This window comes from Nannospalax galili, unplaced genomic scaffold (genome assembly GCF_000622305.1).
Source record: "Nannospalax galili isolate Female #2095 unplaced genomic scaffold, S.galili_v1.0 scaffold546, whole genome shotgun sequence".
Taxonomy (NCBI): Eukaryota; Metazoa; Chordata; class Mammalia; order Rodentia; family Spalacidae; genus Nannospalax; species Nannospalax galili.
The window spans coordinates 24,523-50,139 of record NW_008355158.1 but is presented as its reverse complement, the minus strand read 5'-3'; the positions used below and the strand labels follow the sequence as shown (position 1 = coordinate 50,139).

At 38.4% G+C, this 25,617-nt stretch overlaps 1 protein-coding gene across 1 annotated transcript in view; it reads left to right on the top strand.

The window, feature by feature from the left end:
- The first annotated feature begins 5,325 nt into the window (after positions 1-5,325).
- LOC103749328 (importin subunit alpha-6) overlaps positions 5,326-25,617 on the top strand; it is a 36,809-nt gene continuing 16,517 nt past the window's right edge. Inside the window, exons 1-7 of the mRNA XM_029555599.1 lie at positions 5,326-5,488; positions 5,721-5,891; positions 12,001-12,134; positions 13,597-13,698; positions 13,837-13,936; positions 17,508-17,602; positions 24,370-24,501. Coding sequence (XP_029411459.1) covers positions 5,485-5,488; positions 5,721-5,891; positions 12,001-12,134; positions 13,597-13,698; positions 13,837-13,936; positions 17,508-17,602; positions 24,370-24,501 — 738 coding nt within the window. The 5' untranslated portion in view covers positions 5,326-5,484. The remainder of the gene's footprint in view (positions 5,489-5,720; positions 5,892-12,000; positions 12,135-13,596; positions 13,699-13,836; positions 13,937-17,507; positions 17,603-24,369; positions 24,502-25,617) is intronic.

The window sequence follows — 25,617 nt, the reverse complement described above, 5'->3', positions numbered from 1 at the left end:
AGTATTGAACCTTGGTTTTGGGAGCTTTTCTGATTCTACCCTGTCTAGTTCCCCTAATTATAGGTTAGTCTCCAACTTTATTGAAGCCATGGTCAAAAGAAAGATGACTGTACATGTAATGATGTTATGGAAATATAAGCCCCTAAATCAAGATGATGCTCTTTGACCCTGAAAGGGGTTCAAGCAGCAGAGGGGGAATGCAGTTAGAGGCTCTGGGGAGCTGTCCCTCCAAGTACCTCTGGGCTGCTGCCAAAGTGTTAAGGGGTAGCAGTAAATACCCTAGAAGGGAAATGTTGAGATATGGCTCTAGTTCTGAGATGCCCCACTCAAAGGCCTCCCACTGCTGCTTTCCAGGAAAATGGAGGGAGTATTTCAGGAAACTGAGGCACAGGACCCACCATACACAGAGAAAGAATCCAAGAGATTCAAGTGGAGAATTTGGGAAAGTTTATTCATGCTGGCAGACTCAAGCAGAATCTCCTAAAAAACTCAAGCCTCAGGGCTGTAGAGATGGTTCAGTGTTTACAAGCACTGGCTGCTCTTTCAGAGGACACAGGTTTAGTTCCCAGCACCTACCCATCAGCTAATAGCCATTTATAGCTCTAGATACAGGGGATCTGAAGCCCTGTTCTGGCCTCTGCAGGCATTGCAGGATATGAGTACACTTACATACATGCAGGCAAAACACATATACATAAAAATAAATAAACCAAAAAAACCCAAAACCAAAACCAAAACCAAAACACTCCTGAACTTTGAGTTTAGTTCCTTCACAGCTTTTTTTTTTTTTTTTTTTTGGTCTTTTTGAGACAAGGTCTCCCTGTAGTCCCAGCTGGCCTGGAACTCACTATGTAGACCAGGCTGGCCTTGAAGATGACATTAAATGCATGGGTCTATTTCTTTTCATCTTTAGGAACAGGACATAAATTAATGTCTACATGTACCCACAATCTCCATACAAATCTGCTTGTCTGCAACACCTCTTCCCACCACCCTGTAGTATAAAGCACCCAGTCAGAACATACCTAATTTCCTTTTGGGTAGATAAAGAACTAGAGTGTGGCAAGGGTATATAAGAGAATTCCCTGCTGTGTACAGGGCTCAGGCTTTGAGTAAGAACCTACTGAGACTGCCAGCATAAAATAAACTCTACTTCTGGCACAAAAAGACTAGGTGTCCCACCTCTCTATGTAAGTGTCCTACAACAATGGAAAAAAAGAAAGCACAAAATCAATGAATTGAGTTCTTTCAATTAACAAGAAATACACAAAGGAGTAAATGAAAGAAGGTGGAAATTAGATATTAAAGAAATGAAAAAGATCATCTCTCCAAAATACTGCTTCTCATTCATTCTTTAGCAGGAATGAGGAAAGAAACAAAAGAAAGTAGAAGACATGCAATTTAACAAGAATCTACACCTAAAAGAGGTGGAAATAAATCAATGTAAGAAGTAACTAAGATCACTGCTATTGGATTTAGAGTCACAGTCTGTGTCCCAACAAGCTAGATTTAGCCATCCATCCTCAATAAACCAATTAAAAGACCTCAAGTTAATAGTGAAAAGCAGAAAAAGAGATTTATTCAATGTGACCACAATGGGAAGTGAGACAAAGTTCCAGGAATTTTTCCCCCCCCCGCAACCAACTCTATCGCCAAGACTCCAACATGAGGGTAGGGTTTAAAAAGAAGGCAGTTTAGCAAGTTGTGGTCCCCTGCCCACCAATGTGTGAGTTTCACACCTCTCCTGCAAGGTCAGTCTCTGCTGTGAGGTCATCTGACAAGTTGTAAATCTTTTTCTAGGAGAGAAGCTCCTCTTCTGGATACTCCTCTTAGAGCTTCAGCCTTTTCTTCTACTAGAAGGTGATTCCTTGAGGGAAACTCTAAATACTTGAGAGTCTGATTACCTAAGGTGGGTATACAAAGTAGGATAGTTATTTCACCTGTGTTCATTACTAAATACATTATGATTCTTGAGATGATACTTTTTATCCTGGTAGATGCAAGATAACCCCAAGGGTTCTCATAAGAAACACTGTTTATTTGCTTAGTTTTTTAGGAGGTGTGTGTGTAGGGGGGCATAAGAAAGGGAGGGAGTGGCTAAGTGTTTAAGCCAGATACAGTCCTATTGTTAGTAGACTTGGGGTCACAGCCTGTGCCCCAAGAAGCCAATCAAAAGAGCAAAATTGATAGTGAAAAGCAGAAAAAAGAGATTTAGTCAATGTGGCCATATTGGGAAGAGGGACAAAGTGATCCAGCACCTCCTTCCCCCAATCCATCTTTGGGATCCTGACAAGGGGATAGGGTTTAAATACAAGTCAAGAGATAAGCATAATGAAGCAGTCTGGCCAAGGCATGGACCCCTGCTTTTCTCAGCATTTCCTCAACTCCAAGCAACCCTTGTAAGGTTAGTCTTTCTTGAAAGGTTATCTGACAAGGTGTAAATCTTTCTCCAGGAGACAAGTTCCTCTACTAGCTGCTCCCAGGGCATCACCCAGCAGGAGATTTCTGGTGAAATTTTAATTTCTTGGCATCCATTTTTTCAGTAGTCTGATAGCCAAAGATGGGAGCAAGCATCTCTTTAGAATATATTCATCTCTACCAAGCAGACCAGTTACACTATTGAGTTCAAAATTTTGTCCAGGTTTCTTTTGCTAAGCTTCCCTTCTCAGTCAACATATGGACAAAGAATCACTTTTCTTCTCTATTTTTCAGCTAGTGAACATAGCAGGCTATTTGTCTTCATGACTTGTAAAGAATGGAATCTCCCTCTAGGTGGAGATGTGTCCTTGTTTCCTCCCTTAAGGGGCAGGAAGGGCACCTGGCTAGGAGACCACCCTTAAGAAAGCAGGTTCACCTTAAGATAATGTGCTTTTTCCTCCTAGAATTGCCATGTCTTAGTGTAGCCCCTACAAACCAAGCCATCATGAACTTCCACTGGCTCCATTTGCTGTTCAAAGGTGCAACTATTTCTTCTCTTTTTTCCTCTTTTGGATGCTGGCTACAGCCTAAGCATGCTTTTTTAAAACGTTTTAATTGAATTTTTGTGTATTTCATATACAACACCTTAATCATCTTTATGCCCCCTTCCCCATTGGCACCCTCCTATAGGCCCCTACTGGATTTCATGCATTCTGTCATTTATGTTAAGGCCTATCAAGTCAAGTTAGTGTCCTCTGAAGTCCCTTATTGCAAGTTCATCCTAAGCCCTAAGCATGCATTTTTTTGGGAGTCTTTTTTGACACAGGGTTCCCTGTAGCCCCAGCTGGCAAGGAACTCACTGTGTAGACCACACAAGCCTTGAACTCACAGAGATCCTCCTGCCTCTGTCTCTGGAGTGTTGGGGATTAAAGGCCTGCACCACCTCTCCCAGCCTCTAAGCATGCTTTTAAGCTCTCTAAATAATGCTTTGGGCTTCCTCGCTCTTTTTCTGAAGTTCCCCTCCCAGGCCTATGGCTGCCTGCCCCAAGAGGCTGACCTCCAGGCCACTTACCTCAAGCTTTTGTTCCTTCTTTACTTCATCCTCCTCTCTTTCTGGCAGCTTCGAGATTTACAACTTGCCTGTCCTGGAGTTTTCCTTTTAAATGCTATAACCTGAGAGTCTGTTCAAGTCCAGTTGAGTCCGTTCTTTGAACTGGCTTAGCAAACTTCCCCAAGTTAGTCCATTTTGTTCAGAGTCATTTTAGCAGCAACTTTGCTCCACACCAAAAGGAAAAGGGGGGCAACCTTGGGCCTTGGAAAATTGTCCTAGCCATGAACCATGGAATGTGCTAATTCCAGACATTATACATCTGACTAACCAGCTTGTTTTTGCTTCTGTAATCTGCTTGCTATTTTGGGTCATCTTGACACAGGCCATAAGACCACCCTTGTTACCTTGTTATTGTATGACCACCTAGAAGTCATTTACCTTGACTGTCTTATTATACTTATTATGGCTAAAACAGTTGGCTAGTTTTAAGGTCACAAATTTGATTGTCAAGTTATATGACTGTATCACTTGTCTGATTGGTTGTTGATTAATAGAGTCAAAATTCTGCTATGTTGTACAAACCTGATTGGTTCACAAATGTCCTGTTTTAATAATAATTCTGTAATCCTATAAAAACTCTGACCTGACAATCATCAGGGCTGCTTCTACTCCCGAGATAGCCCAGCCGGTTGAAAATTAAAATTTACCTTGCTACTTTTCTTAAAGTGGTGTTGGTGATTTTTTTTTTTTAAACGAACTCTGTCCTATAACATTCTTGTCCTTGAGCTTCCATTTGTGTCCATTCTTAAATTCTTTTATTAATGAGGCTAAGAACCCCAAGAGAGGACACTGATTTCCCAGGTATCACATGACGATTCTGCTGGGACTCCCAGATTTCCTCTAACACTTCTTTCCTGCGTTTTAATTCTTTAATTGGCAGAGAAGACGATTTCAACGCCCCCCCCCCCCAATACATTGCAGGCAGGAATCCTGCCATTTACCTTGCCTATCCCTGTGCTTAGCATTACATCTGGAACTCTGTTTTCACACTGCTTCAGCCTCTTCACGGTGGATTATGGGCTTTATGTGGGTTTGTTATAATTTAGAGTTGTTCACCCAGAGCTACCCTCGGCATGGACAGACTACATTTGTCAAAAACCTGCAAGTGTTATAGAATATAAACTGCTTAAAAGAATATCAAATAAAAACCTTGAAAAAGCACTCAGGAGACTGAAGCATGAGGACTGCAAATAGTTCAAGGCTATTCCATCTGAGCTAAGTGGTGAGTTTTGGGCCAACCAGCGCTTCATAACAAGAGTTTGTCTCAAAACCAAACCAAGCCAAAAACCTTGTCTCAAGATAAAAATTTTAAAGCTAGGAAAATAAGAGAGAGAGAGAGAGAGAGAGAGAGAGAGAGAGAGAGAAAGAGAGAAAGAAACACGTTGGAAGAAGTTAGTGAACCCGAAGGCAAAAGTCTGTGTGGGACTTCCATGAGCCATGGGTTTTTTGTTTGCTTTGCTTTTGGTTTTCAGATTTGAGTGCTAGGTCTGTTATCTAAACAAAACTGTTGCTTGGCACACGAATCACTCTCAATACAGTATTGTGGGGCGGATAGATAGATGAATGAATGGACGAAAGAGCTTGCCCTTGCAGTACACCTAGGGACTAGTGACAATCTGCAAGCCCAGCGCACAGGTAACTCAAGATCCAGTGGTCCGCAGCAGCTACCCTCAGAGGTTGGATGAGAGCCCTGCGGCCACGCCCTCCGCCGCCACGCCCCTCGCTGCCGCTACCACGCCCCCGGCCGTCGCGACCACGCCCCCGGCTGCCGTCGCGCGTGCAAGGGCTTCTGGGAGCCGGCTGGGGTCTGAGGAAGGGGCGCCGGTGGCAGCCATCTTTGGTTGCCAGCCGGGTTGCCGGGTGACACCCTCTAGGAGGAGCGTCTGCCCTGTTGTGTCTGCAGTCGACGTCGACGACGAGGACTGCAAGTCCCGGAGCCGGAGAGGACCTCTTGAATGGGTAAGTGGGAGTGACGCAGGCCGCCGGCGGGAGTGCGGGCCGTCAGAGGCTGTTCTGCGCATCTAATTTCCGGGAAGGGCTCGGACCTCGGGTTTCTGGCTCCCGGCGGGCCGCAGTCGTGGGGGCGTGGCAGCAGGTCGCGCCCCTCTATGGCTCCCCGCTGTGCTGCTCTACTTCTTCCCGGCTCCCCATTTCTTGGTTGTTTTTGGTATGTACCGATCGCGTTGTCCAGAGGCTGCCACCGTACGGAAACGTCAGTGCCTGCCGAGGAGACAGGTGAACCCGGGGACGCTCCGACCCGCATCCAAGCAGGCTCGCCTTCCATCTGGACGCCGGCGACCCTGTGTTCCACGCCTTTGTCAGCCGTCTCTGCTCCAAGATAAAAAAGTGATGCATGATAGATGTAAGCATTTGAAAGCAGTGAAAGGGCGTAGTGATACGTCAAAGAACGTGACATTTACTCTTGAGATTTTTGTGCACATCAAAAATGTATATTAAAAAAAACGGTAAAAGACTGAAAGGACCTCTGATTTGTCTCAACTTCAGTACACAATAATGACTAGGATTTTGTAGGAAAGATGTTTTCTAGGAGAGCAAGGAACTCTGCTTTCTATCTCAGTAGTGTGTTCGGTGGGAGGGGCTCTTAAGTTGACCCTTTCCGCCCTGTACAGGCTTGTCATTTTCTTTTGTAAAACATTTTATTTATTAGTTTATGTGTATGAGTGTATTGCCTGCATGTATGTAAGTGCACCTGTGTCGTGCAATGCCCACGGAGGTCAGAAGAGGGCGTCAGATTCCCCCAGAACTGGAGTTAAGGATGGTTGTTAGCTACCCTGTGGGTGCTGGGGACCAAACCCAAGTCCTCTGCAAGAGCAGCTAGTGCTCTTAACCACTGAGCCATTTCTGTAGCCCACTTATGTGTTTAAGAACTGGTTAAATTTATGAATGGACACCCCCACACACACTTCAGTTTGGCAACTGTAAGGTGTCTGAATATCAGTTCTATTTCAAATCACTCTTACCAAATCCTAACCTTTGAAGTACAGTCTAAAAAAACTTACTTTCCAGTGACAAAATTTGTGATTATTTTCCTTGACCTTAACATTTGAAGATGACAGAAATGTAGAAAGTATTATAGAAGAAAAAAAAAAAAAGAAAATGATCTATGTGGTCTTAATGCTACATTTTATTTGGATAGCAAATTTATATTGAAATGTTTTAATGTAGTTGACTAGTAATCTAAAGAAGTAGTGTCTAGAATGCAGGAGTATAGTGGCTGAGAAGCCCCCAAAGTGATCTATCCAGTCACATGTGAGAAGATTAGAACTTCTCATAGTTTACTGTTTTAATTGATTGCTTTTAGAAATTTGCTAGTTTTGTGAATTTTGGATGGGGTAATAGATTAAGATAGTAATGCATGTATAAAAATGAGCATCAAAGGACCTGGAGAGATAGCTTATTTTCTACTTATTTTAACAACTAATATTGAGGTCTAGTTTAGTCTTGTTTTCCTATCTAAGCCTTAGCTTTTAGTGAAATTAGATTTTTTGTTTTTAGATTTATATTTAAATTGTGTCTCTGTGTGTGTGTGTGTGTGTATGTGTATGTGAACATGAACATGAGTGCAGGCGCCCATGGAGGCCTGAGGCATTGGATCCCAGTGGAACTGTTGGTGCTGGGAACTGAGTTCAGGTTCTCTGTAAGAGCAGTATACACTCTTAACCACTAAGCCATCTCTCCAGATTTTTAATAATAGAAAATAGAGAATACTGCAAACTTTTTTATTAATAAATTTGAGAAATTTCTAATTATTGTTTGTAGGTACATAATGTATTACTGAAATCCATTAAATAGTTTGAAAATGTATTTGACCAGGTATAAATGCATTATGCATCCTGAGCATGCACTACCACTGAGCTACACCTCCAATCCACAAAGTACCTTTTATTTCATTCTGAGATCCTTAGTCTCTTATGTTCTGACTTGAGCTCCACCAGTAGTGACATTTGTTTCACTATCTTTACCATTGACCTCTGATTACTAAATTTGTTGCCTGGTTTGGTACTTGACTTATTTGCTTAATGAATCAGTGAGTAAAATAAATTAGGGGTGTGTTATTAGTGCTTTTACAACTCAAATAACTTCTTTTTCTCTCCAACTCCCTTCTATATTTTTTATTTTCCTTTTCTGTCCTATTTCTTTTTGCTTTTTATGTGTATATGTTTTATGCTTGCATGTAAGTGCACATGTGTCGTGCAGTGCCCTGGGAGGACAGAAGAAGACATCAGATCCCTTGGAACTCAAGTTACTGAAGCTTGTTAGCTGCCATGTGGGTGCTAGGATTTGAACCTAGGTCTTCTGCAAGAGCTGCCAGTGCTTTTAACTGCTGAGCCATCTCTCCAGCCCTCAAGTCTACTTTTTACTTTTAATTTGGCATGTATTTGTGAGTAGGTTGTGTGCATATGAGTGCAGTACCTGCAGAGACCAGAGACATCAGATTCCCTTGGAGCTGGAGTTACAGGCATTTGTGATGTAGATGCTCAGGAACAGAACTCAGGTCCTCTGGAGAGGCTTTATGTGCTCTTAACTGTAGAGCCATCTCTTCAGCCCTGTTCATATTACATGATATTGGATGATTTTGTCTTATAGTTTGACCTATATCTTTAACCATCTGTAACTCAAAACAGAGTCTCCTAAAGTCAATAGTAATCTATTAAAATGTCTGCAGTTAACATCAACATCAATCTTGACAATACCAAATGGCGACAAAATGCGGGGCAGCTGGAACTCTCATACATTGTTTCTAGGAATACAAGATAAACGCCTGTATACAAGTATTTGTAGCACATTTAACATTCGTAACAACTTAAAACTGGAAACCACCCAAATATCCTCCAACTGGTCAATGAATAGACTATGTTATCTTTTATGTGAAGTGCTACTCAGCAATAAGAAGGGACAAACTTTATATGCTAATAACATAGGTATTTCTAAAAGTGCTAGATTAAAAAGATCGCTATATGCCAGATGATTACATTTATATGATATTCAGACACACCAGAACTGTATGGCTAAAGAGCAAGTCAGTAGCTGCCAGATGTGAACCATGGGGAGTGGGAAGGGAGAAATCTTGATAGAGACCTATATATAGCATTGAGTTTTTGAACAGTGCCAGTGAAGCTGCTGTTCTGTCTTAACTGTAATGATCTTATGTTTATGCATTTGTTAAATTCATAAAATTATATTCCCAAAGTGAGTTTTACTATATGTAAATTTAAAAGTTGAATTCATTATCCTTTTTTCAGAAACAACCAGCAAACAAAACAACAGCTACTCCAGTCCTCCAGCTATGTACTTTGTCTTGTTGTTTTGTTGTAATACTGAAAACTGGTTCAAGCTAGAAACCATCCTCAGTTGCTCATTTCTCTTCTTCCCCACTCACTACCCGCAGGTTAAATTTGTTTGGTTTCTGGACTCCAACCTGTCTTTGTATTTCCATTTCTATCATTTTGGCTTAGATCGTCTTCTCTTTTTTTCCCCTGAACTATTAAAACAACTTCCTAACTCCAGGCCCAGCTTGACTTCTGTTCTAATTTCTTTTTTCTTTTCTCTTTTTTCCCTTTCCCTCATTCCTTTCCTCTTTTTCTTTTCCTTTCCTTTTTCCTTTCCCCTTTCCCTTTGCTTTCCTGTCCCTTTCTCCCCTTCCTCCCCCTTCTTTCTTTCTTTTTTTGAGGTGGTCTCACTCTGTAGCTCTAGCTGGCCTAGAACTTGTTAGATAGCCCAGGTAGACCAGGCTGATCTCTCAGAGCTCAGCCTACCTCTGTCTCCCAAGTGCTATGATTAAAGGTGTGTGCCACTATGCCCAGCTCTATTCTTAATTATTTTCGATCTTTTTGCTTACCTGGGGTGTCTTTTAGTTGTCTTTTACTAGTAGTTTGAAGTGGAATATTGGATTATTCATTGCAATTTCACTTGTTTTTCTCCCTTTAATCTTTTTAGTTCTGTTTCATAGGATCAAGTTGAAGTTCCTTGACTGGACTGGAGAAACCAGTATTTTACTTTTATAGCTTTATTGCCTGTCTCTTTTTCCATTAGACCTCTTGATGAGGCACATTGAATTCCTTACAGCTCAGTGTTTATACCAGGCTTACTCCAAATCTTTTGTCTTTATAATGAAATGTTTATTCCTCTTTTTCCTTTTTCATCTGTTAACATAGAGTAACAGTGAAGCCTTTTTGAGCTCCCTAAGGAATAACTAATCACTTTCTTTTGAGCCCTCACAGGACTTAATGCATATGCTTTAGTGTACTTCATTACTTACAGTAAGATCTGAAGACTCATTAGTCATCATCTTATAGCAGAGATGCGGATACAAGAAGGCCTTTCTTGTGCTTACATCATAAGCCAATTGATTATATCATTCTCTGGACAGGCATGGATATGTCCTTCAAACTCACCAAAATAATATGTAGTCACTAAAAATCTGTCACATTTAAGTTACATGGAAATACTGCTTTAGACTACATCTTAATCTTCATGTGTAAGCCAAGAATAAATTATAACATCAATATTTTAGTATTCCTACCGTATATCAGGGTAATGTTGGTATATTAAGAGGTTTATAATTTTCTGAAGGTAAAACTAATATGTGTGTTTCAGATATGTGGAACTCACTATGGAAACCAGACTGGTCTCCAACTTACTGAGATCTACCTGCCTCTGCTTCCTGAGTGCTGGGATTAAAGGAGTGCACCACCATATGTGTTTTTAAAAAGATTTATTTTTATTTTATGTGTATGAATGTTTTGTCTGCATGTACGTAAGTGTACCACATGCTTTCAGTGTCCATGGGACCAGAAGAGGTCATCAGATCCCTTGAGCTGCCATGTGGATGCTGGAAACCAAACCAGGGTCTTCTGCAACAGCAGCTGTGCTCTTAACTACTGAGCCGTCTCTCCAGCCCCTAAAATACTCGTGTTAGTGTTTTAAAATACACATGTGACAAAACTTTAGAAATAAAATGTGCAAGTATTTTATTGTTTCAAAAGAACTAATACAGTCATAGCTCAGTGTCCTATATGGCCTTGGTGATACCTTAAGTAAGTGAAAGAACCAAGACCCCAGTAAATATTTGAGGTGCTTATTGATGCTAATACCGTGTTTTATTGAAAATAGGACTATATAATACTGTTTCTTGATTTTGCTAGCTGTATTTAGAAGTTTATTTATTTATTTATTTGTTTATTTATTTATTTATTTATTTTTATGTGTGTGTATTGCCTGCATGTAGGTAAGTGCACCCGAGTTGTGCAGTGCCTGCAGAGGTCAGAAGAGGCTGTCAGATCTCCTGGGACTGGAGTTACAGACAGTTGTTAGCTGCCATGTGGGTGCTGGGATTTGAACCCAGGTCCCAGGTAGTTCATGATTTTTCTGACTGACAGTAATTGAAAGGTACAGCTCCTTGAAAAATGTAAAATACCTCAGAGGATAAAGTCATAGAAATCTTAATCTGTGGAATAAGTATGATGTCTGTGTAGACCATAACTGTTGTTTAATAATGCTATAGTTTGAATGTGATTTGTCCTTGCCAAAATTCATGTTGAGGGCTGGTCATGGTGGTACATGACTTTAATCCCAACACTTGGGAGGTGGAGGCAGCTGGAGGCATTGGATCTCTGTGAGTTCGAGGTCAGCCTGGTCTACATAGTGAGTTCTTTTTTTTGGCTTTAGACCCTGGCCCAAAAAAACCAAAAAAAAAAAAAAATACACTTATTCTTTTATCAGTATTGGAGCAAAATATCCAAATATTTTAGAAATTATTTATTGGTCTTAGTTTCCTGATGCTTTAACAGACCACCTGAGACCTGAGTGATTTACTATTTACTTTTTTAATGTGTATTTTTTTTATGCCATGGAGGTCAGAGGTGTCAGATCCCCTGGAACTGGAGTTACAGATGGTTGTTAGCCACCACATGTGTGCTAGGAATCCAACCCAGGTCTTCTGCAAAAGCAATCAACGCTCTTAATCTCTGAGCCATCTCTTCAGCCCCAGGGCAATTTACTAAGAGGTTTATTTAGGTCACAGATCTGGAGTCTGGGAAGGTGCCAACAGATACTAGATCTGTAATGGAGGCCTCAAGCTGATTCATAGACAGCAGGAGAGCTGACAAACATCAGTAGAAGAGGAAGGGGGTAAAGTTGCCAACCTACTTTGTAATAACCTACTCCAGTAACGTATTTCCACAAAAAGACATCCATTCCTCTTAAAGGAAACAATACCACTATATCCGCAATCATATTTCAACATGAATCTTTTTTTGTGGTTTTTTTTTTGGTCTTTTTGAGACAAGGTTTCCCTGTAGCCACAGCAAAACTATATTCTTTGTAAGTTTTGAAGTGGGTTTTATTGATCTGTATAGTCAATGAGTTTGAGTTTAGTTGCCTAAAATAAGCCTCTTCTTATATTTAGAATTATCCCTGTCAGTTACCCCTTTCTATTTTCTTCTTTTAAGATTCCATGGCTAGCCCAGGGAAGGATAACTATAGAATGAAAAGTTATAAGAATAAAGCTCTGAATCCTCAAGAGATGCGTAGGCGAAGAGAAGAAGAAGGAATACAGCTTCGAAAACAAAAAAGGGAAGAACAGGTAGGTGATTTTAGATAATTTAACAGAGAAAAATTATCATATAGAGGTTTAAAGGTTCATTATTGCTATTTTTAAGATAATTCTAAATAGAAAAGTATTTTAGAAAATTATTGCTAAATCTATTCTTTAGTTAGCTTTCAGGAATATTTGTAAATCCACAGTTATAATCCTGTACTATTTTTAGTTGCTCACAAGAACGACTTTTCTCTTGTACTAATAAATTCTATGTTACCATATTTCTCTCCTAAAAAATATTTACTCTTGAATCATTGAGATCACCTTGTTTTCAGTGTAGAATTTCTCCCAGAAAACACATACTTATTTGTGGATTTCATAGGCCTTAAGTCAGTTAATCTTCTTTCCAGGTTCTCCTGTGCTTCCGGTAGCCAGATTTGATAGCCTCCTCTTTTTATACTTTATATGTGAGATATAAAGACTAGAAAGTCATTCAGAGAGCACATCTCAACATTCTTCATTCCAAGATGTACTTAGATTTATAAATATTTATGAATTAATAGAAAGAGTGGTCCTCACATTTACAAATTAAAAGTGATGTGTGAAAAGGACCAGTGAAGAAAATACAAAAGGGCCTGCTTTGGAAGTGTGATTATGATTTGTCAGGTCTTGTCTGTAGCATCTTAAAGAAACCCTGAAAATCTGTTGAAGAAAAAAAGTATGTGCAGAAAAACAGCTGTATTTATTTACCTATCAAAGCATTATTTATTCTCAGTTTTGATTTATGTGCCTGCAAATCTTCACGGTATCATTTTTTCCCCTCTTTTTTTTCTGATTTTAGGCATTCTGGAATTAACAAGTATAGGGCTGTTTCACCTAAGAGTTTTCCCCTATTGCTTGTTTTGTTTTGCTTGAGATAGTGCCTCATATAGCTCAGGATGGCCTCAAATTCTCTTGTAGCTGAGAATGACCCGGAATTCTTGGTCCTCCTGCCTCTACCTCCCAGGTGCTGGGATTACAGACGTGCACTACCACACCCCTGTTCTTACTGCTTGTTAATTGGTATGCTTACTCTGTATAACATATAAATTGTATAACATGTTTAAAAGGATTACCTTTTAATCAGGATTTTCTTAGAAAAATTCTTCAACATTTTATAATCCAGTACCGAAATGTATGCTTTTTCAAATCCTATAAAACATAGCTTTAATATTTTAAAATATAAAAACTGTTTTTTTGGTTTGTTTGGGTGTTTTTTGTCTTTTTTTTTGGAAACAGGATCTCCCTTGTAGCCCCAGCTGTCCTGGAACTCACTATGTAGACCAGGCTGGCCTTGAACTCACAGAGATCTGCCTGCCTCTGCATCCCAAGTGCTGGGACTACAGGCGTGTGCCACCATGCCCGGGTATAAAAGCTGTTTTATTCATTCAAATGAAAAATGGAATTTTTTGACAATGGAATGTTTTTTAGGAAGCTCAGAGTATAAAGTGATTTCTCTTTATTGTAGCTGTTCAAACGCAGAAATGTCTCCTTGCCCAGAAATGATTACTGTATGCTAGAGAGCCCCATCCAGGATCCAGACATCAGCTCCACTGTGCCCATTCCAGAGGTATAGTTTACAAAAACTCAGAATTTATTATGAATTATACCTCAGTAATATTTCAGAGGTACTATACACACCAAATAATGTAAATAATATTTCTGCAAAATATTTAAATGCTGATTTTATTTTTTGTGTATGTTTTAGGAAGAAGTGATTACCACAGATATGATTCAGATGATTTTTTCCAATAATGCTGAACAGCAGCTAACAGCAACACAGAAATTTAGAAAGCTGCTTTCTAAAGGCAAGAATTATTTTTAGTATGCTTCTTTGACATTATTGAATGTTAGCAGTAGAGATTTATTTTATATATGCATTTTATTTTGAGATACTTTTTTTTTTTTTGCCAGAAACAGTTCTTAATTTCTCTTTAAGATGTATCTTAGCCAGACATGGTGGCATACACCTTTAATCCCAGCACTTCAAAAGCAGAGACTGGAGGATCTCTTAAGTTTGAGGCCAGCCTGATCTACATAGTGAGTTCTAGGCCAGCGAGGGCTACATAGTATGACCGTGTCTCCAAAAATGTATTTTAAAAATAACATGGTTAAACATTTTGTAGAAAAATTAAAAATTTAAAAGAATATAATGAAGGAAATATAAAAATAGAAATAATCCTGTTACCAATAAATAAGGCCATAAATTCTTAAGTATTAGTCACATATACATTTAAAAATTTTTTTTGGTCTTTTAGCCCTAGCTGGCCTGGAACTTGCGATGTAGACCAGGCTGGCCTGAACTCATAGAAATCTGCCTGTCTCTGCCTCTCGAGTGCTGGGATTACAGGTCTGTGCCACCACGCCTGGCTCACATACTTTTTGCTTACTCAGTTTTCGCAGTGTAGTTCAGGCTGGCCTCAGTCTCTAACCTCCTGCCTCAGCTTTCTAAGTACTGTCAGATACACAACATTGCACCTCTTTTCTTATTTACTGGCTTTTTATAATTCATAATGCCAATTTATTTATTTATCCAATTTAATATTGCATTTATAGTCATTCGTCATAAAATCCAAGCCTTTGGGACTGAGGAATTGACTAAGCAGTTAAGAGTACCTTGTTGTTCTTGCAGAGGACCCAGGTTCAATTCCTAGCACCCATGTGGCATCTAACAACTATCTCTAACTCTAGTTCCAGGAGATTTAACACCTTCTTGTCTCTGCAGGCACCAGGCATACATGTGGTATATGCATACACGCAGGCAGGCCACCCATAATACACATAAAATAAAAATAAATAACTTTTAAAAAAGCTTTCATAAAATTTAAGCCTTTGTTGAATTTTTCATATGTAGAATTCATAGACTTGGTAATTCTAATAGTACGGAATTGGGTTTATGAACTGATAAGATTTTGTAAATGCCCTTGGATTAGCTAACTTATTTTTGTAAGAAAGATAAAATTTACTAACATGAAGAATGAATGAAGTCTTGTGGTTAGGTCAGCATGGATTCTAAGACTTTTTGTCTTTGCTTTCTTATGTAGAAAAAGTGATTATATTGTAGAACAGATACAAAATGGGGGCTGGTGAGATGGCTCAGTGGGTAAAGACATTTGCTACCAAGCCTAATGACCAGAGCTTGAGCCCCAGAACCCACATGAGTGAAGGAAAGAGCTAACTCTAGCAAGTTGTCTTCTGATTTCCACACTTGCACAGTGGCATGTACATACACATAAACCCACATACACACAAAATAAATAAGTAAATGTAAAAAAACTTTGTAAAGGAGAAATTACCAATTTTAAGTTATCCTTTTATCAATATATTTAACTTTTGTTTTCCTTTTTAAAAAAAATTTTCCAGGCTGACGTAATAAAATCAAGAATGACTTCTTTTCTTTTAATCCCAGCATGTTAGTATATTTTTGCAATTGCTTTTTTCTTTTTTTTTTGAAATAGGGTCTCATCTAGCTCTGAGTGGCCTCGAATTTGCCTGCTTATGCTTCTCAGTGCTGGGATTAAAGGTATATGCCTCTACGCCCAGCCTGATCTTTTTAATGGTGCATAGTAAAAGGATTAAAAATTTATTGATAGCTTGTAATTAGAACAAGCACTAAGATAAGAGTATGGAGGGCCAGAGAGATGGCTGAGCCACTAAGAGCACTGGTGCTCTTGCAGAGGACCTGAGTTCAATTCCCAGCACCCACGCAGCGACTAACAACCATCTGTAACTTCAGTCCTAGAGGATCCAGTGCCCTCTTCTGACCTCCGTGGGCATTGCAGGACACATGTGCACCTACATACATGCAGGCAGTACACACATACACATAAAATCAAAATTTTAAAAAAAGATAGGGTATAGAATTAACATTTTGAAGAATCTAAACTTTGTTTTAGACTACCTGAACAAAATTTATGGGATATGTCTTAATCAGCTTTGCAGAAGTCAGAAGGGAGAATGAGAATTTTGTCTTGTGTGACTAGATGGGCAGTTAGACAGTTGGAGAGTGTTGGCCACAGGCAAGAGTAAAGAGTAATAGTGGTATGTGTTTGGTTTGGTATGCTACATTTTAAAAAGTTAGAAAAACAGTACATCTTACAGACATTTAAAAATATGGTCTGGAACACAGGAGACAATAATCCAGTTAAAGAGGTTTATAAATTTTCATAAGTGATAATGGTAAGTGACAACTGAATTTAGCAAAGTAGCTAAATTTTCTAAGAAGAGAATTAAATAGAAGACCCATAACAATACCCAGTTACTGAACCACAGGGGTACTTTTTATTGAAGCAGAGGTAGAAGAAAGATTTCTTTGTATTTATTTGGTTAGTACTTAGAATATTTTTGTTTAAATTTTACATGAATTCCAATAAATTTTACAATTCTTAGAAGCCTTCTGCATTTCATGAAAAAAATTTCAAGAATTTTAGGTTAGTTTGGTAGCATTTCTATAAATAATGTCTAGACAAATATCTGACTGAGACAGTGTGTAATGATGGTTGCTAGTGGGGGAGAGATCATGGAAGTGTAGGATGCTGCTATAAGGAATTAGTGGGAACTTTCTCAGTTGGCATTTTGAATATTGAGTCAAAATTCTCCTATACGTATGAAATATATTTTAATTTGCTATCGTTGCAATTAATGAAAAAGTAGAATGCACTGCAATGATGAGAATATTTGTCTTCAGTAACATCTAGCTAAGGGTTTTAAACTGACATCAGTGAAGCCTAGGAAAACTATTTCATGTGCCACATGGCATATTGTCAACTTGACAGAAACCTAGAATCATGAGACTGGAGTGATGGCACAGTGTTTAAGAGCACTGGCTGCCTTTGAGGACCCGGATTCAGTTCCCAGCACCCACATGGTGGCCAACACCTGTCCATAACTACAGTTCCGTGGAATCCGATACCCTCTTCTGGTCTCTGCAGACATTACATACATAGTATACTTACATGCAGGCAAAATACTCATACGCATAAAACAAATAAAAATTTAAACATCTGGAATCGCCTGGGAAATGTACCTCTGAGATGCCTGTAGGGGATTATCTTGATTACTTTAATTGAGGTGGGATGTTCCACCTATGTGCTTAGCACCTTTCCTCTCTATTGATATCCTGGACTGTGTTAATGGAGTAGGGATTGAGTAGAGGCAGGCATTTGTTGCTGTTGGATGGATGCAGTGTAATCAGTTGCTTTAAGCTCCTGCCCTGTGACTTCTGTTATGATAAACTCTAATTTGTTTCTCCCTTAGGTTACTTTTGTCAGGATATTGTCACAGCAGCAAGAAAAGAAATTGAAACATATGTTAATTGAAACAGTGATCAGATCCATATTCTTTTGTGTCTGTGTAACAATATTTCTTTTTAAATTTTAGAACCCAACCCACCAATAGATCAAGTTATACAGAAACCAGGAGTTGTACAGAGATTTGTGAAATTTCTTGAAAGAAATGAAAATTGTACTTTACAAGTGAGTGTACAGTTTTCTTTCTTAATACCTTTCTAGAAATGACAGTTTCTAATGAAAATAGCTTCTTTCAATTCTAACTATATTGTAAATATTCATTAAATACTTGGCAATTACAGGAAGAGATAGTGTCACTCTTGCCTAGGGCACGGTTATATGCTCGTTTCTTCTAGATATTTTGTTTAAACAGTTTGGTATAACATAAAATAATTGCTACTATTAATTCCCTATTTGTGAACCTTCTGATAACTTTGTTTTCTTTTATAAAACTCAAATTAAAGTGGTGATTTAATGATTAATGTTTTTGGTTTGGGTTTTGGGGTTTTTTTGAGTTTTTTTGATACAGGGTCTCCCTGTAGCCCCAGCTGGCCTGGAACTTGCTATGTAGTCTAGACTGGCCTCCATCTCACAGAGATCCACCTGCCTCTGCTTCCCAAGGTGGGATGAAAGGTGTGTGCCACCACTCCTGGCTTTGCTTGTTTTTTGAGACGGGGTATCATTGTAGCCCTGACTGATAGTCCCTATGTGGAATGGGCTGGCTTCTGAGCCCAGAGATTCCCTTGCCTCTGCTTAGTGCTGAGATAGTTTTTACTTCTTAAAACATTTTTAGCTGATAAATTTGTCTTTTTTTTTTTTTAAAGAATTAATATATCCTACTGAAAATATGATCAAAGTTAGATTTGTCCTAAAGAACATTACTTCTTTCTTAACCTAGGTATGGTTATATTTTAAGGTATCTTCCAGTTTCAGTATATATGCTGTGGAAGTGAATGCTAAGATGTCTTCTAGATAACTTGTTACCAATGGCAATTTACTGAAGTTTCCAAATATTTTACTGGTACAGAAAGAGATGACCTGCTCACTAGAACCAAGATTGTTTGCTGCTTTTTGTTACTTTTTTTGGTCTTTTTGAGACAGGGTCTCCCTGCTGGCCTCTGTGTATATTCTTGTTAAGTAAGAGTATAGAATAGAATCATACCTGTGTTTCAGGAACTGGAGACAACCTGTACCCAACATGAATGCTGTTATTTGAGACATAATTGTTTAATTTACAACTGAGAGTAGTGGTCCACTTGAGTGAATAAATTTGGAATAATTAGGCATAAACAAAGGAATGTATAATATGCATGTATGTGAAAAATTATTGATAATATTTCTAATCTGAGTAAGAAGGTGCTTTATTCAAGTTAATTATTTTGGATTAGAAATTACGAGATTTAGTGTCTTTGCTTTATGTAAGTGAATACAGACTAAAACTCAGGTTCGTTGATAATCTACTTCTATTATTTGGCTTCTTAAGTCCAGTAAATCAAAGGAGGAATAAGGGCATATGAATAAATAAAATTATTGAGTGGTATGTTGAGTGGTAATTTGAGAGTCAAGCATTATATATTATATACTTTATTATATATTATGTACTGTAGTTCTAAAATTAAGATACTGTTCCTGCCTACAGAAGTTATTCAGAAGTAGTAAAACAGTATGCTTAGTACTGTAACAGATCTGTGGGAAAAAAATGCCCTGGGAACATAGTAAAGTATTTGACCCTGTAGGGAAGTAAGGAATAATTCATGAAGGTGGTTTTGAGGGCAAAGTAGTTTGACAAAGTGAAAACAAAAAAAATCACTATTAGGTTTAGAGTATAACATTTATAGAGTATTCAAGAACATTGGGAATTTGAGCTTTTATTATTCACTCTTTGTTCACACCTAATGAAATTTATCAATATGGTTTTGAAACTGCTCCATGCTATGCTTATGACCCAAGTGCATATTATTCTGTTAAGACCATTAGTCTTGCCTAAATAATAGCATTCAAATGAGGGGCCTGCGAGCTAGATTGTCCTTCAAACAGTTTTTGTTTGTCATGCATACATTTTAAAACATGTGAAATAGATATCAGATTTATAAAAATGGGGATTTCAAGCCAGGTGTATTTCGTTGTGTTTACAGTACCACACACATGAATCCCCTCCCATTGAGCAGGCTTTAAGTCCAATCAGACACCTGTTAATTACCCCCAAGATAAAAATGCCACTCCGGTACCAATAGAGATAATTTGCTGCACCGGTTATTGTTGTGGTTATTAGACTTTACAGCTGGGTTGGACCGTTGATTGGTGTTCTCCCTTAGCAGCTTGCAGTGTATCCTTGGAGGCTTTTAGGTCAGCTCACTAAATTGTTCTAAGTCCTGTGTCCGAAGTATGTTCTGTCTTTAGTGGTAGGGTCTTACCCTTCAAGTTTTGGGAGTCAATCAAGGACTATGGCAATAATCTGTGTTATTTTGGGAGTCTCTTGGACTACCCTGACCAACAACTCCAATGGGAGGTTTCTCCTGTCTTGCACTGTGTCACTGTGTTTCTTGTTATATAGTCTTCAGTTATACATACGCACTGAGATAATCTCCTATGTATATTTATCAAGTTGGCTTTTGAGTGAATGCATTTCCCTCTAGTTTTTCACACCACCTAAGCATTATTTATCTCTCCTCTCTATCCTTCTGTACAACCCTCCCTCCTCTTCCCCCAGTTAAAGTACTCCCATTTTCTCCATTTCCCCCTTGATAACACCTGTCTTCTACTATCCTACTCTTCTGTTCTTCTTCCCCTTTACCCCTATAGTTGCTTTCCACTTTGCTGGCTCCTGTGCTTACATCAGGATGTATACTCACGTTTAAGGATTTGGAGCTAAGATCCACAAATGAGAGAGAACATAATGTCACTTGTTTTTCTGAGTCTGTTACTTCACTTAGTATAACAGTTTCTAGTACTGTCCATTTACTTGCAGATTTTATGATTTCATTTTTCTTTACCACTGAGTATAACTCCATTGTGTAAATGTACCACACTTAGTATAACAGTGTCTAGTACTATCCAATTTACCTGCAGATTTCATGATTTCATTTTTCTTTACTACTGAGTATGACTCCATTGTGTAAATGTACCACATTTTCATTAGCCTGTCATCAGTTGAGGGATATTTAGGTTGTTTCTGTTTCTTAGCTGTTGTGAGAAAAGCATCAACAAGCATGGCTGCACAAGTTTCTCTACAGTAGATGAAGAGGGCATAGACCTTAAAGAGAAACCTACATCTGTCTCATCCCTAGTCAAATTTAATTTCTTACTGTATGCCAAATATGGATCCACACCTCTCACCACTCATCAAAGAAGCTTTTTGCAATAGATGGAGACTATTATAGTTTCACAACTGGTTAAACTCAGAGAAAAGTGTCTATGAGATGCCCAGCCCTAAGTTCACATATACAATGCAACCTGTACACCTAAGGCTCACGGAACATAGTGAACAGTGGGCAGAGACAATACTAATGCATCTCTCAACTCTCACCAAGGAAGCTTCCTCATGCAACAGAGGGTGATTAACACAGAAAGCCATAGCTGTTCAAAATATAGAGAATAAGAGACTGCAAAATGGGTGTCCCTGGATAGGACTCCTATATTAAATCTCTGCCACCCAGAGTTCAGGGACCACTGTGAAAGAGGAGGCAGAAAGATGGTAAGAGCCAGGGGTGGTGGATGACCACAAGGAAACAAAGAGTTTTCCAAATGGCTAGAAATTTGTTCATATGAACTTGCAGCAATGAGGACGACATGCCAAGACCTATGCAAATTCAAATTGGACAAAAACACAACATTGAAGTGGGGAAATGGATAACAAGCTACAGCCATAGCTAAAGAACTGTTGGTAACTGATCACTACTGGTTAAGGGAAAATTGATCTTTAAGGGAGTAACACTAGATAGGTTGACCAGGCTCCAGTGGATGAACTCACACCAAGGGACATCTAAAGACACAAATTTGACCCAAATAGGCCCTAACATACATGACAGAATGCATGAAACCCCGTGAAGGGACTATGGGAGGGTGTGTAGATGGGGGGAGGGGTTCTAAGTATGATCAAGATGTATTATGTGAAATGCATAAAAATTCAATAAAAATGTTAAAAATGGGGATTTCAAAAGAATTAATAGATTTTTTGCTGTTGATAAGTATTGTTTCTTCCAACTTTTTTTTTTTTAATTAGAGATGTATATTCCATTTTTTCACAGTTGTTTAGTAGGTTTTTGATTTTACAGGTCTTTACTAATGTTTTCTCCTAGTGGTACCTAGGAGAAATTTTTAATCTTTTACTTGTTTTTCATTTATTTCCTAATTTCTAATTAGTTAGAGTTCTCAATCTCCATTGTCCATAAATATAAATTATTCCCTTAATTTTTTTCTTAGTCTCCATACATAATAATTGTTCTTTTCATTATTTTAATAATGCCTTCAGATAGTTTTTGGTTAGTTATGCAATGACACATTAATGTGAAAATTGTTTATTTGGAATTTTTTTTTCCAAAATATTTTTTAAGCTACAGTGATTGCTTATTTTGTGAATTTCTAGGTTGCTTTCTATATTTGCTGGTTGATTATTTAAGAGCAGTATATTGGATTTTTTCAATTGCTTCTTTTAAAGTCCATTACGTCTAAGTATTTTAAAATTCTGATTGAATTGATGAGTTAACTTATCAGGTTCTACTGCATGGAAGAATAACAAACTCCTACTCCCATCTCTACTAATAATGAAATCTTCATGCTGAACAAATCCCTAAGTCTCTGTTACGCTAATTTTCATGTTTATATGTGTGTGTGTGTGTGTGTGTGTGTGAAACTTGTTTATACAAAACATTTTTAAGCTACAGTGATTGCTTCTTTGTGAATTTCTATGTGATATATATATATATTCTCTATAGTGTCTGACTTGTGTCCCCAAATGTCCTTCAGTGTGGTTGCATCCACTGGGCCTACCAAGAGTCCTATCCCTGTAAGGCACTGTCTTTTCCCTTCCTAACAACCATTCAATTGCCAAAAATTCCTTGGGTTGGGTTGGGATTTCTTGCATAGTTCCCCAGGTCTATGCTGGGATATTGTCTGGTTTGAGCTTACTTGGACTTGTGCATGCTGTCACCATTGCTGTGAGTTCATATGAGTAACTGACCAGCTTTCCTTGTGGTCATCCCCCCCCCCCCCCCCGCTCTTACAGTCTTTTTGCCCCCTCTTCAATGATTCCTCAGCCTTGGGAGGCAGAGGTTTGAAATAGGTGTCCTATTAGGGATGAGCATGCTGTGACCTCTTGTTCTCTGCACATTGGCCATTTGTGAGTGTCTGTGTTAATTGCCATTTGCTGCATAAGGAAACCTTTCTGGTGAGAGTTGAGAGATGCATAGAAGAGATGTATAGAGATGTATAGATGTATAGATGTATAGAAGTTGCATTGAAGGTATGCCACTTAGGGTTAAGTATCACACAGATACTCAGATACTTATTAGCTGTGTTTGACCGTTGCTGGAACTCTGTAATAATCTCCATCTCTTGCAAAAAGAGGCTTCTTTGATAAGGGGTGAAAAGTTCACTTGTCTGTAAATATGAAGATGCATATTTAGAATAAGGTAAGAAATTACTTTGGTCTAGTGACGTGACAAAAGCAGGTTTTTCTCTAGACTCTATGACCTCTCCAGCCATGTGTATTTGGCTATATTTACAGTACCACACATGAGTTCCCTCCCATTGAGTGGGCCTTAATTCCAATTAGACAGCTGTTGATTACCCCCAAGATAAAAGTGCCACTACTGCACCAATAGTGATAGTTTGCTGGGTGAGATGTTGTTTATTAGGCTTTACAGCTGGGTAAGACCATTGATTGATTTTCTCCAAGTCCTGTGTCTGAAAGTGTGACCTGTCTTCAGCACTAGAGTCTTACTTACCCTTCAGGTTCTGGGAGGCAATCAAGGACTGTGGCAATAACCTGTGTAATTTTAGGAGTCTCTTAGACTACCCTGACTAACATGACCATCAACTTACAGGATTCCTATTTGGTTCTTTGTACAAGCTGAAGAATCCTTTTTTTTTTTTTTTTAATTAGAAAAAAATTTTTGTTGAATTATTTTGATTTTCATACAACATAAATTGATGGCATTTAGATCCCCTTCCCTAGCCACACCTCCCCTTATTGCCCCCCACCCAATTTGATGTAGTCTAGTATATATATGTACAGTAAGGACTATAGAGTCTAATTAGTGTCCTCAAATGTTTTTCAGTATGGTTCCATCCACTGGAGCCTGGTTAATCTACCAAGAGTCCCATTCTTGAAAGAGACTGCCCCTCCCAACAGCCATCATTTTCCAGTTTCCTTAGGATGGGTTGGGGTTTCTTGCCCACTTCCTCTGTATGCTGGGATTTTGTATGGTTTGAGCTTGCATGGGACTTGTGAACTTGTGAATACTGTCACTATTGCTATATATTCATATGAGTAACTGACTCCCTGTCTGGGAAACTATTTCCTTGTGGTCATATATAATTTCTGGCTTTTATAATCTTTTGGCTCCTCTTCTCCAATGATCTCTGAGCCTTTTGGAGGTAGCTTTTTTTTTTTTTCTTTTTCTTTTTTCTTTTCCTTAAATAAGGTTATTTCTAAAATCTGACTTCACAATGATTTTTTTTTTTAATCTTTTTTATCTTTTTGAGACAGGGTCTCCCTGTATCCCTAGCTGGCCTGGAACTCAACATGGAGATCAGGCTGGCCTCAGTTTCACAGAGATCCACCTGCCTCTGCCTCTCAAGTGCTAGGATTAAAGGCATTGGCCACCATACCTGACCACAGTGAATCTTAATAATCATAAGAGTCAATCTTTCTTTCAGATTTGTCTTTTATTCCATTCTTCCTTTCTGGCATTTCCTTTGTTGCTTTTATCAATTTTGCTTTTCTTCCTTAGTTTGAAGCTGCATGGGCGTTAACTAATATAGCTTCTGGAACTTTCATGCACACCAAGGTAGTGATTGAAACTGGAGCTGTTCCAATTTTTATCAAACTTCTCAATTCAGAACATGAAGATGTTCAGGAACAGGTAAGTTTGCAACTTGTAATGTGATATATGCTAGAGTTTTAAAACTTCCCTTGACAGACTGTTTGTAATTATGACTTGTACTTCAGTTTTATGCCTGATTTGCCTATACACTATATTTGTTAGAATACATTAGTTTCTTTTTGTTGTAGATGCCACAATGCAATGGTATATGAATAAAGGCTAACTCCGGGAGTAGTTTAAACCAAGACTCATCTGATGTGTTCTCCAAACTGTTCCTTTATGTTTTCTCTCAGAACTGTTCCTGAAATAAAAAGCTTTTTCTGTATTTATTTAAACAGTATGTCCAGCATGATATGGGAAAAAGGAATGAGGAACTTTGTCTTAAAGAATCTTTAAGCAGGGAAAAAGTGTGCCTTGTCATTGCTGCCCAGAATAGCACACAGAAACCACAAACAGATGTTATCAACCTAAGCCTGAACATATGCTATGTATAAGTTGTTGCCTTCAACTTGCTTCCAAGGTCACTTTCATACTGATATTTTCATAATATTGCACTCACAACACATACATTATTCTTGACTGAGGGCAAGGATGAGCCACGAAGCAGAAGCAGGCACTTAGTAAGATTAAAGCTATATGTTTAGCTTATCTTGTAAATGGTACTTACAAGAAGAATCCTGAGCCTAATAAAATTCTTGCTTAAATTGTTTTCCTAAAGGCTAGCTAAATTTAAATAAAGCTGATTACAAAGTAGGAAGGCAGATTGAATAAATAGTATTAAATGATCTCAAAACATAAGATTAACTTTGGTTACAAGATTTGGTAAGACAGGAGGCTTTCCCAGAAAAGTCATTCCCACGTTTTCATTGTCAAATTAGGAGAGTGAAAGAATGAATTCTCCCAGGCATAATTCTGATTTCTTTATAAGTAGGATCTCAGCATAGGAACCACCATCCCTGTTATGAAAAAGCATAACCAGACATGAGAATGGAGTATTACCCAGAGCTACACTGAATATTGGATAATACCATTTGGATTATACCCTCCAAAGAAATTCAAGTTTTTGGCATTTTTGTTTTGTTATACATTGTTATCTGTTGATCTTCCCACTTAACACTAATATTGGAAGCTTTTCTTATGGCATTAGTTACTTTT